The 18164-nt window shown below is 41.6% G+C and overlaps 1 protein-coding gene across 8 annotated transcripts in view; it reads right to left on the bottom strand.

Annotated features, from left to right (window-relative positions):
• LOC131031236 (phosphoglycolate phosphatase 1A, chloroplastic) overlaps nucleotides 1-18164 on the bottom strand; it is a 194977-nt gene that overhangs the window by 30457 nt on the left and 146356 nt on the right. For 7 of the 8 annotated variants that reach the window (XM_057962290.2, XM_057962286.2, XM_057962288.2 and 4 more), the window contains one exon: nucleotides 6505-6604. In XM_057962290.2, coding sequence (XP_057818273.2) covers nucleotides 6505-6604 — 100 coding nt within the window. Of the gene's footprint in view, nucleotides 1-6504; nucleotides 6605-7413; nucleotides 7557-18164 lie in introns of those variants that run through there. The other variant, XM_059219923.1, reaches the window with a different exon arrangement.

Raw genomic sequence — 18164 nt, 5'->3', positions numbered from 1 at the left:
GAAAACCATGATCTGTCAGGTACTTATCAATTTTCATGTACCAAGCCCGAGGAGCTTGTTTCAGACCATAGAGTGCTTTGACTAATCTACAGACCTTCTGATCTTGACCAGCAACCTTGAATCCTGGGGGTTGCGTCATGTAGACTTCTTCCTATAAGTCACCATTCAAAAAAGCACTCTTGACGTCCATCTGATGGACTTTCCAACTGAACTGGGCTGCCAAGGCAAGAACGAGCCGTATGGTACTCATTTTGGTTGTAGGAGCAAAAGTCTCCTCGTAGTCAATGCCTTCTTTCTGTGAGAACCCACGAGCAACAAGACGAGCCTTATACTTGTCTAAGGTTCCATCAACTTTGTATTTTACTTTGTACACCCATTTGCAGCTAATGGGCTTCTTCCCTGAAGGAAGATCAGAAAGGGCCCAAGTGTGATTCTTCTGAAGACTTTGGAACTCAGCTTCCATAGCCTGTTCCCACTCAGGTATACCTTTAGCCTCTGAGTATGTCTGAGGCTCAAAAACACTGTGTATGTTAGCCATGAGAGCAAAATTGACTGTATGTTGCTGTTTGCTCTTATTACGGGAGGTTCTACCCTCAATGAGCTCAGTATCCCTGAGATCACCAATGGTCTTGGCCCACCATTTAGGCCGGAGAGTAGAAGTGTGAACATCTGGAGGAGCTGGAAGAGGCTCAGGATCAGGAACAGGAGCAGCAGGAGGAGGATTATTCTCCGGAGGGAACTCAGGTAGTGCATCATCGAAAATAGATTCTGCATCATCCCTCCCATCAGGCGAACCTAATGGAATAAGAACATTGTGAGGCTGATCCTCAGAACTCTGCTTAGAAGAAGGTGACTGAAAGAATCCTCTTTCTTCATCAAATACAACATCACGACTGAAGATAAGACGTTCAGTGTCTATATCTATCAGTCTGTAAGCCTTATGGTGATCACTGTATCCTGTCATCATGAGTTTCTGACTTTTGGAATCCAACATGGAGCGCTTAGCATCTGGAATCCAAACATAGGCAACAGAGCCAAAAACCTTCAGGTGGCTGATCTGAGGCTTCCGACCAGACCAAACCTCTTTCTGGAGTCTTCCCCTTAACAGCCTAAGTAGGAGAGTGGTTAAGAAGGTAGACAACAGTAAAGACTGCTTCAGCCCAATACTTATTCGGAACACTCCTGTGTTGTAACATAGAGCGAGCCATCTCAACAACCGTACGATTGCGACGCTCGACAACACTGTTTTGCTGAGGAGTGTAGGGTGTAGTCAACTGGCGTTTGATGCCATGGGTATCACAGAAGTTGGAGAATGCAGAAGAACAAAATTCCCCCCCGTTATCTGTCCTAAGAGTAATGATACTATGTCCAGACTCTTTTTCAACAAAGGACTTAAACTTCTGAAAGATACTAAATACATCTGATTTATGCTTAAGAAAGTACACCCACATCTTTCTACTAAAATCATCTACAATAAGCAAAAAATATTTGCAACCAGTAATAGAAGATGTATTCATAGGACCACAAATATCAGCATGAAGTAATTGAAGTACCTTAGATGCGCGCCAAGACTTTCCATGTGGGAATGAAGTCCGATGCTGTTTGCCAGCTTGACAGGCGCCACATACTCCAAGATGCTGAGTCTGAATATCAGGTAACCCTGAAACAAGTCCCTCCCGAGACAGCTGAGAGAGATACTGAATGTTGAGATGTCCATATCTCTGATGCCACAAAGTGCTAAGAGGAGAAACACGAGCTGCCAGAGCCACTTCAGGAGAATCACCAGTGTCAAGAAGCCTATATAGGCCATGATCCTCTAGACCAACAGCAACAGTAAGACGAGTCTCCTGATCAATGATGGAGCACTTGTGAGCACTGAACACCACATCTAGTTGAGGAGAATTCCTCATAATCTGGCTGACAGAGAACAGATTAAGTTCCATTCCAGGAACATAATACACATTCAGAAAAAGGAGAGTCCTGCCACCAGATTGTATCTGAACAGTGCCTTTGCCAACAACTGTATACTCCTCACCTCCGCCAAATACAACGGAATCACTGAAAGGTGAGAAGTCTGTAAACCAGTCACGCCGATGGGAAAAGTGACGTGATGCACCAGAGTCGATGTACCAAGCAGAAGACCTGGCATGATCTGAGGACCTCTTAGCCATAAAGGCATAAAAGGCAGACTCCTTCTGCTCGGAATGTTCCGCAACATGCGCCTTCTGGTGTGACCCTCCCTGCTTCTTTTGTTCAGAAGCGAGCCTCTGATGGCAATCTTTCTTCATATGGCCGTACTTGGGACAGTAATTGCACTGCACATTCTTCTTCTTAGCTCCATCCTGTGTCTGAGAAGAGCCTTTCTGCTGAGAAGACTGAGAGGACTGAAATTTGCCTTTATCCTTCTGAAAGGATTGAGCTGTGAAGGCATTTTCCGAGGAGGCTGATGTAGTACCACTACCAAATTGCTGTTTCCAGCGATCCTGCTGTAGAAGTTTGGTGCATAATTCTGAAAACTTCAAATCAACATTAGTGGAAGTAATATTGAGGGTTTCAATGAAGTGTTCATACGATTTCGGAAGACTTTTTAGAGTGATTACAACCATGTCTTCTTCCTCCATAGTCCGACCAATAGCTTCAAGTTGATCTCGAATGTCCTTAATCCTCGTGAGGTGCTCCTGTAAGGACATACGTTCGTCCATCATAATGGAGAACAACTGATTCTTCAGAAAGAATGCTCGGCTCTTGTCGGATGTCTCATGCAATTCCTTCAGATGCTTCCAGATGTCAGAAGCTGTCTTGCCGGAAGGAATCTGCGGTAACTGATCATCAGTTATTGAGAGTTTGAGAAGCATGACTGCCTCCCGATTGCGTTCATCAAACTTATCTTGATCTGCACCAGGTGTACCAGGACTGAGCTCTTTGCCCAAAACAAGCTGGTCAAGACGCCTATATTCAAAAATGGTCAACATACGTTGTTTCCAGATGTTGTAGTTGTGACCATTAAAGCGTTGACTGCCTTCTAACATCAGATTGGTGAGAGAAGCCATTTGCACGTTTCCCAAGAAAAATTGCTGGCTGACCCAGAAAAATCCAAAGACAACCCAGAAATGCGTGCAAAAAACCCAGAAGGATTCTTCTGTCAGAATCTGGATCCGCGGGCTCGAAAATCGAGGCACGAAAATCGAGGCACCCAGAAAAAACGGACAACTACCCAAATTGGGTTTCGAAAAACCCACCAAGAATCTGCAAGAAAAAATTATTTTCGATAAAAAAATGGAGGTAAACACTTCAATCGAAAAATGCAGAGGTCGTGGGCGCCATTGTTTTCTCAGAAAATGACATCGGCGTTTGCAGACCGTGACCAGGTTGCAGGTGCCGAGAACCGGTCGCAGGTGCCGAAGCGACGCCGGGAACAGGTCGCGACACCGGAGGTCGCGAACAGGCGAAGTGGAGGTTGCGAACAGGCGAAGACAAAGCGAGGTTGCAGGCACGCGAACAAGCTGGCACGCACAGGGCCGCAGACACCGTCGGAGACAGACCCTGTAGGTCGCGCAAACACAGGTCGCGGTAAAACGCGACGATACAACCCCGCAGGCACGCAAACACAAATCGCGAAAAAACGCGACGACCCTGCAAACACAGGTTGCCAAAAACAACGATCCTGCAGGTCGAAAAACGACGATCCTGCAGGTCGAAAAACGACGATTCCACCCCAGAAGCCAAAAAAAACTTTGATAAATTTTTCCAGAAAATAATTTCGAAAATTTCCACTAATTGGAAATTAGGATTAAAAAATTTTCGAAAAAATTCCTCCTATAGCTCTGATACCATAAAACAGTGCGAGACACGCAATGGATTTCAAAGAATTGATTGATTAATCAGAATGAGCAAGACGCTCATAAATAATACAAAGCTATTTACAAGAATAGCAAGTTTCTAATAAGAAACTGCTGAGAAGATCGAAGACGATCTGTTTAAAATAGAATATACACTGATAAGCATTAATACTAAAATTAACATTATTCTATTAAGTTCGGCAACAATAAAATTCGGATGAAGTTCGACAAGGGTAAAAAATTCGAAAGAAAAAATCGACAATAAATTCGCCTTATATAAATTTAATTTTTTTAAATATAAATATTATATTCACAAAATAATCAAAATAGTTTAAAATTAATAAATAGATTTAAATTTGTTCACACAAAAACATATAAAATTAATATAAAATGAAAATATTAATTTAATGCCACATACATAAGATAAACCGTAGATATAATAAAATTGAATACATAATTTATAAATTAAATTAATTTTGAATTTTAAATATATATGATATTATATTTATTGATTAAAAATATTAAAATTTACATTAATATTCTAGACAAATAATATTATACTAATAAATTATAAGTATTTTTTTTTATAGGTAATGGGCTGAAGCCGATAAGGTGTACATACCCTACCCCCTTGTGGGAATTGAACCTGTGACCTCTCTTTCAAGAGCACAAGTTCTCCACCATTAGGCCAACTCAGGGTGCACATTAAATTCTAAGTATTTTAACTTTAAATATAATTGTATTAAATATTAAATAATAAAATTTAACTTTAAAATAATTGTAATAAATTCGTAAATTAATAATAATAAAACTATCGCTTTATGTATTGTTTCAAAGTTATAAGTAAATATTTCAAAACAATCTAAGTCTCATAAATTAATAATAAAGAAATATTGCTTAGTGTATAGTTTCAAAGTTATGTTGAGTAAATGTTTCGATTCAATCTCTCAACGCAAATCGTTGCAGAGTCCTTATTAAAGCCTGCTGTAATATTTCGAATGGTTAGGAATGTCCGTCTGCTGCCATATTTCAAACACTCCAGAATGTCCATCTTCAGGAAAGACATGACGTCTCATTCAGTCATTTGATGAAACATTGCGTGCGCATCTACTAAATTCCCGCACTTGTCATACATGCGTATAGGAGTATCTTGCAAAAGTTTGTGTTTGACTGTCTTGAACCCTCTTTCATTCACGTGGGTATAGATTTGCTTACAATCTGAACGGGTTTCCTTGTAAATGAAGGTCTTCAATAGTTGAAGAAATGTAGAGTTTACAGGGGAGGTATATGAAGTAAAAGAATTTGAAACCCTTAATAAAGTCGGACGCCTAAAAAGGCGGAAAAATCCTCGAGAACCCTTTAGAAGCGGGAAATACTCCTACAGAAAACGTTTACTCAAATATATTTTATTAAAAATGCTATGCCATATAATCTATACGAATTTTGTAGCGAATTTCAACGATTTTCCAGCAATTCTTTGAAGTTTGCCAAATTTTGAATTTCAAGGGCGAAATTCGGCGAACCCTGTGACTTAGGTAACAACTGTAGGTAGGCTTGAAAGGCTTTCATCCCATCAATGTACAAGTCCTGAATAATGCACTCATGTTTCTTTAGCTTTAGTCTTTCTATCATCATATCTTAAACAGCCATTTGACATCAATGATAAGCCATAATGCCAAACAATTCCAACAATCCTTAAAGATAATACAAGGAGCTTTCTCAATATTAACATTTCTTGACAGAGTCTTGTTTGGGGACATCACATAATGTGGCTCTAAAATCTATTCTTTTGGAGTTGTTTTGTCACAGTTTATAACTTTGTATCAATTGTTCAAATAAGCGTACTTTATATATATTGTCACCAGGTTCACCAAATTTCGGCCACGAGGATTGAAATTCGATAGAATTCAAATAATGACTAAAAAATTCGTTGAAATTTGATTGGTATTTGTGTAGGTCAGGGGCATAACTTGTTTTCAGTAAAATACATTTAAAAAATGTTTTTTATAACTCTCGTTGATGCAAAGGCTGATTCAGGCTTTTCTCATCTGCACAAGTCCTGGCATGGATAGAGAAATCCCTCTAACGGTGGTGCAGGGTATTGAGGTGTACCATATTACAAATTATAGTTGTTGCCATTTTCCATACTCAAGTGGTGCACAAGCCCATGCATAGGTCATTTGATAAATGAGTGAAGCTAAAATTATATATAATTAGGCAACAACCATAAAAAATTTAATCAAAAATCAAGTATATGCACAATAAACAAGAGGAATACCATGCATTCACTATGTTATGGAGTATAAATTATCAGATAAGTGAATATGAAGGATGATGGGATATTCACACAAAAGTTGAGATTCACAAGAAGGTTGTGCCAGTCTTGGTAACCAAACACTTATAATTATTTATATAGCACACTCATTCTGGTGCTTTTAATAAATACAAAATTGCATCCCCAATATATGGTATCATGTAACTATTTCAACTTCAGATTTGAACATTCTTAGTTCCATCAGCTATTATAGATCATATTATCAACTATAAGATTAAGTTTGAAGAAAATTATTTGACATGTTAAAGTTCACAATTTACCAACAACAATTTTAGCTGATATATTTATGAAGACAACTATGAAATAAAAAAATTCAATAAGCCTACACACTTTTTCGAAACATGATCCATCATGAATGTTGATGGCTTTCCTAAAACAAGAGGTTCCTTTTGAGTTGACCCCTTTATTGCACCAACCATTGAGCCACCACCTGCATTTGTATATTTTTTATCAATAACCTCTCTCACTATCAAACACAGAACAATTATAATTAATATAATTATGAAGGAAACTCAAATATGTGACATACAAATCTAGCCAACATAAAAAATTAAGCAACAAGCATACTCACAAACTGCAAAGAAGATTACTTGGATGTAGTAAAGGGAATTTGGGTGGTGTGAAAAATTGGTGCAACTACAAGATGACCTTGGTTGGTGACAAGGTGAGTCATTAGACGGCAAGGGACATGCCAAGATAGCTAGACAATCATCAAAAGAGTTAACATACAATGGTTATTAAAAAAAATATTCGCTTGGATAGCATATTCACAACTATGAGTAATGTTTTTTCATTTTCTCTACAAGAAGCTTTGCTAGGATTCCACCGACTTTGATAATTAGAAATTTTTTCTGATCCTAACTTTTTGAAGTCTGTCTATGAATATTGGAAGCTCAGTGTCAAATTCCTTTTACAGTAAGATCTCAAATTGTTTAAAGTAATGAAAGTGATCACATGTAATCATTACATAATTGACTTGCTAGGTGATGAGTCACTTGGAATGTTATAGGACCCTTGAAAGGCCAAAGGTATAGACAAATCAATGAATGAGCATTCATTTATCGATGAGAAGTTGGATTTGATGAAGATATTGATGCATCATGTACTGATAGAGTCACTACATTCCTCCCATGTTTCTTGCTGTTTTGTTCATGTTTATTCATTTCTGCAATTGTCAATTGCTGATCAACATTTAGAATCCGTAAGTATTAGTGAGAGTTGCAAGAATCTGCGCCTCTCTTGAAATGGTGAGCCTCAATTAAATAACCACCCAAGCAAGTTAAATTGGTTCCTTACGCCAGATTTTTTTGTGGCTTGGCAAGTCTGAAAATGTGATAAGCCTGACACAGACTTGATGAACTCAAGCATATGCCTCAGCCATCCTGCAACATAAAACCACAAAAATTGTATTTTTATTTATCTTCGTCAATCTGACAGCTAGAACTTGTTTGACTGACAAAAACACAAATTTGATGGAAAAGCTAAGATTTGGCCACAATTTGAACCAGTTTAGCATCCAAATTTTATTATTTCAAATCTCCCCAATTAATTTCGCAAAAATTCAAAACTGGTAGTGACTTTTTTCCAACTTGGTTGGTGGGCAAGAGTTTTCAATCATATTTTTTGTATAATTTACAGATTTCAAAAGTATTTCTCTGATGCTTTACTTCAACTTTTAGATACACTTATTTTGATTAGTATTTTTTCCTTGAAGTCATGCATTGAACTGGAATTCTCCAGATTACTTAAAAACAGGGGTCTGTACAAGAATATAACATCAGGAAACAAGAATATACACACTCTGTCTACAGTCATGTATCAAACTCAAAGCATAATGAGTGAATGCGACCTCAAGTTCCAGTGGGCTTTTAACATCAACTGAATGAACTCTTGGAAAATATTCTTGAAATAAATATTAGTCATTGTTCAATATTAAAATAATAAAATCAGCATTGGTAATGCAAATTTCACCATTATAACATTAACTAACTTTATTGAACATTTTTTAAAGTGGGAGGTGCTGACGTGTTTTTTAGGACAGCGTCTAACACAAAAATAAAGTTACCAACGGTCACCTTACTCTCTCTTGAACAAAATTAAATCATATGCTAAGATTGTGATAAGATCAAACGGCTAACTCCAAGGTTCCTTCGTGCAATGGGTGTTACTCAATTGGCTGATGTGTTTTACTGGTAATCCAAGGGGCCTTATGCATTTTCAAAGAAGATTCCAACAAATTTGCGGATTCAAGGACAACTTTGCAAATGATTTACAATAGAAGTGCTCTTTTTTTTGGATTTTGGATAAAATATGCGGAAAGTAAATAGGAAGGGCCGAGAGAACTACGCTAACTCTAATATAATCCTAGAACAAAGAGACGGGATTACTTGCACAAAATCAAACCACGCTTCGCTTTGCCAACATAGCACAACTACACAAAGGCAGTGCAATCTTCAGGGATTGTGAAATAATTTTTTCAGATTACCAATGAATGCCATCAATTCGAACAACATCCACCCGATAATCGAAGTTAAGTCCACACATAAAATAGGCTTAGACTAACCTTACACAATAGACAACAATCAGCTGCAAACCAAAGGTATGAGCTCGGATTTTACAACAAGAAATCCTATCAAATCCCGTTCATCTAAACCATAAAAGAAAATCTAATCTAATGAAGAGAGCAAGACCATGCGGATTGCTAAAATAGAACAAGAATACACCATCAAATTGAACAGTGTATTGAATTTGCTACTTTCAACAAGCTTGTTGCAACAATCTGTAATGTCCCCGATATAATTATTTTGTCAATTTAAATAATTTATTGTACGGCCCCGTACTTCATAATATATTTCGAACCCCTTTTATTAATTAGTTAGTTATAAACTTTTTTGGTGTCGACCCGTTTGTAACCCTTTGGGAAACTTCCTAGAGCCCATATATATGGCCGAGTTAGTCATTGTTGTAGGTATGAGAATTTGGTATCTTTTCTTGTTTATGCGAATTCCAGTTGGAGTTCTGTTGTCCACCATTTCGGAGGTGAAAGACCCTCCCTACTTGGTATCCGCAGTTTCGGTGGGATTCATCCCTCACCCTATTCTGCTTCTGGGAGTGTGAAATCTGTTGTGCGAATCTTATCAATATAATTTTCCTTGTATGTGCGAATCTTATCTAAATCTCGTGTTTGGCATGACAATAATTCATTCCACACCTTTGTGCAATATCGAACTAACAAAGTATCCGGAGAGCTCTGAGGGCGGAACTTGGCGAGTATTCACCCATTGTACGGACCCCTACCTTACACCCCGTACGGCCGAACAACATCTACCAGCGAGTATTCACCCACCGTACACCCCGTACGGACGAACAACATCCACCGTACGACTTTCCAGCCATCGTACGACACTACGCCTTCAGGTGACCCCAGTCACCGTAGGTCTCAGCCATCGTACAACAGACCACTCCATCGTACGGCAAATAGCCTCCGTACGGGCTCGGGACATTACAGTGGTATCAGAGCTAGTGATCTTGCCAGCCTGTCAAGTTGTGGATGCAGGTGTACAACAGAAGGAGGTACCGTTCTGCCGATAGAATGGGGGAACCATAGGATCCTACCAAGGAAGTTATGGCACTGTTAAGGGAGCTAACCAGAAGCCAAGCTCAACTCAACAAAACAATGATCAGAGGGGAACAACGACAAAAATCATGGAGGATAAATTGCGACAATTGGTCATAGGTAAAACAAATGGAGATCATGGCGATAATTCGGCCACTGGAAGGTCAAACCCACAACGCCCCCATTTCTGGCCACTAATGCCGACATTTCCCCAGAGAAGAGAAGCACCCCGCGGGGAGCAAGAGGCCACTTTCCAAGATTTGCAAGAACGGCTGAATCAAGATTGGAACGATGCAAATCTCGAGGGAGACATATCCTTCAAGGATTATGTTGAACTCCGGATGAAATACTCGAGCGGTAGAAGTCGTGGCTACTACAACTATGATATCAAATGGAAGGTTGGTAAGATTAATTTGTCATCCTTTGATGGGAGCGAAGCAACCTCGGCACAAGCTTGGGTACAAAAAGCAGATACCTACTTCCAGCTCAACCTGATCCCTGAAGATGAAGCTATCAAATTTACAGCACTTTGCCTCGAAGGAGTCGCTCACGAATGGTGGCATCATGGAATGGTTACCCACGGCCATGATCAAATAACTTCATATGCCGAATTCACGGAGAGGCTTATAGACCGTTTTGACAGAAATGACCCAGAACTCAACTTCAAGGAACTGGCTCAATTAAAGCAATCTGGGCTAGTGGACAGTTACATTGCAGAATTCTAGAGCTAGTCCGTGTTAGTAACAGATATCTCGAAGAGGAGATTGGTGGTTCTATTCATGGACGGATTGATGGAACCATTGAAGGGTTGGGTAAAAGGGTTCAATCCCAACACACTCTCTGAAGCGATTAAGAAGGCGCGTGACATGGTGACCTCATCTTCTTCCTCCGAGAATTGTTTGCATGACAAACCACCCCTAGCCCTGAAGAAGCCATCATTAGATGAAGCCACAAGGCAGGAACTCAGGAGAAGGAAACTCTGCTTTACCTGCAAGGAGCTGTGGGGACCAGGGCACCGATGCTTAGCCATTGAAGTGGTGTCCAACAACGAAGAAGAGAATGAGGAAGATGGTCAGCAAAGCACGGGGGAGGCTAAAGAAAAAATAGATCGTGTAGAGAGAATTTCCACACTGGTCCGTAGGGGAAGTGCCATTACCGCTCTGACCAGCACTCCAGAGTGTAGTGTGTTTCGGGTTCGCGGTACACTCCAAGGGCAACGGGTCATAGTCATGTTGGACAGTGGGGCCACTCTCAACTCTATCAGCTCATCACTCATCACCAGGAGGGGTTTGCATACAGAGGAGCATGAGGGGTTCGAAGTCAAGGTAGCGGGAGGAAATCTATTGTCATGTACTCATCAAGTTCCACAACTCAGCATCACCATGGGAAACTACACAATGACAGATGATTTCTTCGTGATTGATTTGGATAATACAAATGCCATCTTGGGCATTCAATGGATGGAAACCCTCGACCAGTACACACAAAGCTTCAAGAGGATGGAATTCTCATTTGAAGTGGATGGCAAGAAAGTGGTACTAAGGGGAATGTCCAATGGCCGCTTGAGGGAAATTTCGGCCAGACGGATGGAGGCAATCTTCAGACATGATGACATCGTCTGGGAGAGTGTACAAATCGGGGAGCATCGGAGTTTACAATTGCTTGAGGGCAAGCAATTTTTGGGCCGGGAGGAATGTAATGTCCCCGATATAATTAAATAGTCAATTTAAATAATTTATTGTACGGCCCCGTACTTCATAATATATTTCGGGCCCCTTTTATTAATTAGTTATAAACTTTTTTGGTGTTGGCTCGTTTGTAACCCTTCGGGAAACTTCCTGGAGCCCATATATATGGCCGAGTTAGTCATTGTTGTAGGTATGTGAATTTGGTATCTTTTCTTGTTTATGCGAATTCCAGTTGGAGTTTTGTTATCCACCATTTTGGAGGTGAAAGACCCTCCCTACTTGGTATCCGCAATTTTGGTGGGATTCATCCCTCACCCTATTTTGCTTCTGTTTGGAGTGTGAAATCTGTTGTGCAAATCTTATCAATATAATTTATCCTTGTATGTGCGAATCTTCATCTAAATATCGTGTCGGACATAACAATAATTCATTCCACACCTCTGTGCAACATCGAACTGACAAAGTATCCGGAGAGCTCTGAGGGCGGAACTTAGCGGGTATTCACCCACCGTACAGCCACTACCGTACACCCCGTACGGCCGGACAACATCCATCGTACGACTTTCCCATCCACCGTACGGGTGACCTATCACTATACGACACCAAGCCTTCGGGTGACCCCAATCACCGTACGTCTCGGCCACCGTACGGCACACCACTTTACCGTACGACAGATAGCCTCCATACGGGCTCGGGACATTACACAATCTCAAAAAACAATCTCTCCTCTACAAATGAGGGGGGTCACCCCTTTTTATAGGCCCCAAACCCTAAGGACATGCAAACCCTAATTAGGGTTTTCCCCAAAAGATTCTCCACTCATGATGCAACAAGGTGGGAATCAGTTCATCAAGCCCACATACAATTAATTCAAAAAATGCCAAAAAATGGCATCCATTCGTGCATTAAATGCACCACTTCATCAAGCATGTCCATCATGCAATGAATATTCTTCAATGCCCACCACTCCATGCGATGACAATGTACGCAAGGAATTTGTCATATACTCATAAATATAGCAGTTGCATGCAAAAGATGTTCCATAAATTTGCCATGCATTGACCAGTCCACCACTTGGTCAAAATATTCCTGTAATAAGTGTGCCACGACTACTCGGTCAAAAGATTCTCGTCCAAGAATGGACGACTGTTGTCACATTCATTAATTGCATATGTGATGAATTTGGAGATGATAGCTTCTAATTCACCCACGGCAACACTTGGCACACTCTCACTCTGGTACTCCATCAAGGTGATTTCCTCTTCGCTCTTGGAGAAAAAGTTCTCCCACTCCACCACCGTTTCCAGTGCTTTCTTCATAGTGCTGGAAAATGAAAAAACATTTTCAAAGTGTTGTTTGGAAAATGATCCGACAAAGAAGAATTCATGCAGTTGATCACTCAAGAAGTTCATCGTCACTCCGTTCTGTTGACGTGGATGAAATCGCATTGCTGCAAACTCCATACGGCCAACGCAGAATAGAATAGCCGACTGATTGAGTATCCTACCCTCTCTTGAAATAAGGGAATCCCTAATGCTATTTTCTACGATTTGATCAATGGGGATAACCTCAAGGTTTCTTTTGTCAGGTCTTGACTACGGGATCTCTCAGTGGTTTGATGTGTTTTTTTTGCTGGAAACACAAGGGGGCTTACGTTTGATTGGCAATTCCATGTACGAATTCCCAGGGACTTCTTTTGGTTTTCTTTCAGGTGATGTTGGTTAATTTGAAGCTGATTTAGCAGGACTGCAGATTTCTAAAAAAAGGGGATAAAATTGGGAGGAAAGAAAGGAAGGGTAGGGAGAAAGAGAACTGTAAATGTTAACTAGGACAACAGATTTACCCAAGCAGACAGACACCTCCAGGAAACTAAATTAAGCATCATCAATCATTTAGACACAATGTTTGCATAAACTTAGTGCAATCTTCAAAGGAGAAACCAGATTTTCATATTATCAAATACAATATTAGAACTTCTACATCCATGATATGTGTTCATTTGATAATCGAACTGAATCATAAAATAGCCCAGATTAACCATGCAGAAAGGAAAGAAGCAATCAGCTATCCTCTAATGGTATGGACTGTGAAGATTCTATCAGATGCTTGGTAAGAACTGCTGTGCAAAATGAATAGACATAATTTAAAAGCTTTCTAATTTAAATGAAGAAGGAGACCATGCACTCACAAGGAAATTTGAAGGTAATTTTAAGCCATTGTATTAATTCCTGCAAAATTTCTTCAGAGTTTTCGCAACAATTCAAGAACTTCCTCTCAAATGAGGGAAAACCAGTCCCCTTAAATAGGTTTCCAAAAATGGATGAATGGCCAAGATCTAATCTAAACAAGTGGCCCAGATTCATCCTTACAAAAAGAGGGACCCACACTCATAAATAGGGGGATAAATATCTACAACTACCCCAAAAGGAGCAATAACTACCAAAGGATAATTACAACTTTGAAATAATCCAAAAAGGGGAGGTGCACAAAAAACTTTACAATATGTTGACCAAAAGTCAAGTGTCACCTTTTGGGACAAAAGTGCACTTTTTAGGACTTGGAGGGAAAAAGGCATTTTTGAGAAACTACTTTCTCTATCCTGGTTTCACATTCCTTTTGCAGAAACTGGTCTTCGCCATGCAGGTATTCTCGCCATAAATCACGACCTGCTGCTCGTTCCTCGCGGACATATTCCTGAAACTTGATGCATAATTGGAAGAGGGGATTAAAAGGCGGCATGGGAGGGTGGCGAATTTTGTATTGCATGCCTTCGAGATACTGGTCCACGTGCCTTAAACCGTCCTTCCAGCTGGAGCGATTACGCTCGAAGCACAATATGTCTGAATGGAACTGACCAGCAAAACTCAAGTCTTCAATGGAATAAGAAACCTTATCTGCTCCCAATCTTTCCTCCCAATCCAGCCGGATTACACTGTCGGACAGGTCATTTATCCACCCCAAAACCATTGATTGGAGGATGGTCTTGCCTAGTTCTTGCATGTTCCCCAGAATTGCCTCACATGCGTCATTTTCTTTGTCAATAATTTCCTGGGCGTCGTTCTTCATGGTGACGGTCCAATACCATTCCTTGAGAACACTGATGCTATGGGGATTCAGGATGTCAGGCAGTGTGGGAATTTGTGTATGTGTCCAGAAAAGAGCTCTTAGGAGGGGAAGGGTAGAGGCCGCTACTTCATGCATGTGAAGGGATTCTCTCTTTACTTCCAACAGCTTGACGAGAGTGAGCTCTCGAAGGAGAGCCATTTCCTTTACTTCTTTGAGGATCTGTTCTCCCTTTTTCTTGATGTCTTGCACCCATTCCTTAACGGCCTTTGCGGTATCCCGGATTCCTTCAAATTCAGTTGTGGTCCTCTGCGCCAATGCCATTGGGGGAATATGGGATTCAGAGGGGTTGTGTAGTGGCCGTAGGAGCTTATCGATGTATCCCTCGGCTTGTTCAGCACGGGCCCGATACATATCCTTTTCAGCCGTGACTTCCTCGAGCTGTCTGAGTATGTTCTGCACTGAGTCCTTAAATTCCTCCTTTTCTTGCTCTTTTGTAGCTCATCCGATGGGGACAGTCGTAATGCTATAATCTGCCAGGGTTATTTGATCTGCTGGCTTGTTTACGGGCGGGGTAGCAATATGAAGAGTGCGGTTCCTTTGCCCATCCTTGGTTATCTTAGAGTATGTTCTCGGTTTCTTCTTCCCTTTTGCTTTTGTTTGATCCATTCGTGAGAAGATGTCTTCAAGGTCGATGGGCGCCTTGGTGGCGGCCCTGCGCTGAGCTCTGGTGATCAGCCACTCTTGAGGCACTGTCTGGGTTGAGGATAGGGTTAAGTTAGCACCTTGTGCTCCCATGCTTCCAACTGGCTGATCACAAATTAACAGCTGTCCCGCCATCGGAGGGGTGGAAGAAGGAGGAAGCTCCTTGTTTGCATCTGAGTTCTCCCCTATCTCACTGAATAATTGTCTGACATCTTCCTGTGATGGTGGCTCCTTGGTTCCCTCGAGCTCATGGATCTCGTCTGTTCTTTGTTCCCCTTCGACAGTTGAGTCGTCCTTGGCTGCATGGAGGAGTAGTAATTCATGGCGGCTCTGCTGGGTAGGTTCATGCACTTCGATCCCCTGGGTGGATGGGATTTCTCCTTCCTCTATCTGGTCACCCGGCTTAGTCGGATTGGGGCCCTTTTGCTCGGTGTCCGGCATATCTGGAGCAGGAGGATCACTGGCTTGGAATGCCTCTATGTCGCTCTGGGAAGGAGGAGCAGGTATGCAATCCAAATCTATGGCGTCGTCGGACGAACTGGGGTCCCTTGAAGATGAAGTGGTTTCTGGCCTTCTTATGGGAATCTTCTCCCTCCTTGTTCTCTTGGACGTCCGAGTCCCTCTGCAAGCCTTAGCTTTCTTCCTTTTCTCTGGTTTTTCAGCTGATGTCCTTTCGTCTTCGGAAGACTGAGAGTCGAAACTGCCCATCAGATGGTAAGTAAACTGGACCCCTTCATGGACTAGCCTCTCGATCTGGTGTTGTAACCACTGATCTGTGTATCTTGCCGGGGCTGCCATGACTGCTTCGAAATCCGTGATTGGGTCTTGAGACCAATCAACGCCTGGCAAGAGATGCCTTACTGCTTCGAATTCCCGGACTTGGAGACAGTTCCCCGAGTCTGTGAGCTGATCCGGGACCCGACGGTACTCAAAGAGTCGCATTTGCTGCACACTCAATCTAGAATATTCCCGTCGCCTAACTTCGTAGTCATCGGAGCAATTTTTCCAGTAATCTTCAATTGACTCCTTTGCTCTGTAGCGCCTACCGTAAGCTCTCTTTGCCAAATTGTCATGATCAAAACATTTTCTTGGAAAATGTTCCTGTAGGCCATAGGAGGCTAGCTCTGCAACGGACTCTTCTGCTAGGGTGGGAGTTCTCAATTGGACATCATGGTTGCCTATGATCATTGGAAATGCGAATCCAGCTTGCTTGCTCTCTCGTAACAATATGCCGGCAGGGCGTGATTGTCTTGCCACCTCCATGAGGACTACTTTATCGGTCGGGTACCGCGGAAGTCGAAGGGGGGCACCTTCAAAGCCAGCAATTCGGATGTAGGAGAATCTTGGGAACTGAATAAACCAGGCCCCATACCTCTGCACTAAAATGGTAGCTTGCTCTGAGAGCCTTATGTGTAACCCTCCCTGCATTACCCTGACTAGGCGCATTGTGAAGGCGTCGTTGACGCGTTCGTATTGTCCAACCGCGTAAGCCGGGCTGCTCTTTTCCCTTTGAGCTATATCCTGGTAGTGCAGCTGCGGGTAGCAATCATAAACTTTTACCTGACCAGGCCCATTCCCGATCTCTCCTTTCATTATTAATCCTGGCAGTGGCTGGTTCTTTGGGAATATATAGACCAAATAGGAGGTCATGGTGAAGTACTTCTTTGTCTCAAGCTCAATCAGCTGAGCATGGATGTTATCACTTATGATCTGGGCCCAGTCAAACTTAGACTTTCCGGCAAAGACCTGTTCTGTAAAATAGAACATCCATTCTTCAAAGTAGTTGGACTTAGGGAGTCCCATGACTCGACTAAGTAAGGTGACCATATCGCCATGTTCATTATGAAAGTCACTTCTGGGGGTCTTTTTCACAATCCTGGTGCTTGAAGGCCTTTTCTCTTTGAACCATTCTTCGTTAATCAATGCCCTGCATCGGGCTGGGTTCATATCATATGCCCCCTGTGCCTCGTCCATTGTTGTAGCTATGGGATTATTTGGAAAAGGGATATCAAATGCATCACCGATAGCCTCAGGGGAGAAGTCGGCAATAGTGATATCTTCCAGAAGCACTAATCTGGACTTTGGCTCGTAATGCCGAGCAGCTTCCACTACTAACTCATAGTTCTGGATTGCTGGAGGAAAACCTGCCGCTTGGGCGATGCCACTTTCTAGCATTTGCCTAGGCCTGCCATATGCATTGGGTGAGAAGACCCGATCCCTGAAATCCTGAATATCAATATGGCCAAGGTCGGTGTCACCAATGTTGTCCCAGATGCTCTGGACCTTTGACTCTCTTAACCCTCCTCTCTGGTACTGATACTTCATTCTTTCAACTTTCCGTGGGACGTCTGATTTGGATGCTCGTGAGGTTTCTGTTGCAACGGGTGTTTTTGATGATTCTGCCGCTGATTTAGGCATTTATCCTGCACAGCCAGACATGGATTACAAGGTGATACGAGAATGACGATGCGGGTTAGATAATAACAAAAGTGTTTCAACAGACCGAGATTAGTTTAAATATCATTCTGGGCTAACAATCTGATTAACTTCAACAGCATCATATTCCTGAAGATTTATGACTAAGCATTCTTACTCTCGAATTTTTTGGATTAATTTTAACAAAGGCAAAACATGAGAATTTTGAAAAGAGACGCAGTTTCCGGCCAAACCTTGGGAATGAGTCCTAAATTTTGGATGTTCGAATAACGAAGATGCAGACTCTAAGCATTTCAAATTTTGCGTATTTGCTTATTTGATTCACACATTTTAAATGACCGTACGCGATAAGGCGTACTTACCTGATCGGAGCGAATGATGGGTGAGTGCCCGACCTTGTTGCGGTGGGGCGAGCGGATGACCCTGCAAAATTTGAATCCCAACGGTTATCCTTCCTGTTTAAATTTTCGCAGTTTGGAAGA

The sequence above is a fragment of the Cryptomeria japonica genome, chromosome 4, assembly GCF_030272615.1.
Source record: "Cryptomeria japonica chromosome 4, Sugi_1.0, whole genome shotgun sequence".
Taxonomy (NCBI): domain Eukaryota; kingdom Viridiplantae; phylum Streptophyta; class Pinopsida; order Cupressales; family Cupressaceae; genus Cryptomeria; species Cryptomeria japonica.
Note: the sequence above shows the minus strand (reverse complement) of the source record. Positions and strands in the feature narration are given on the sequence as shown.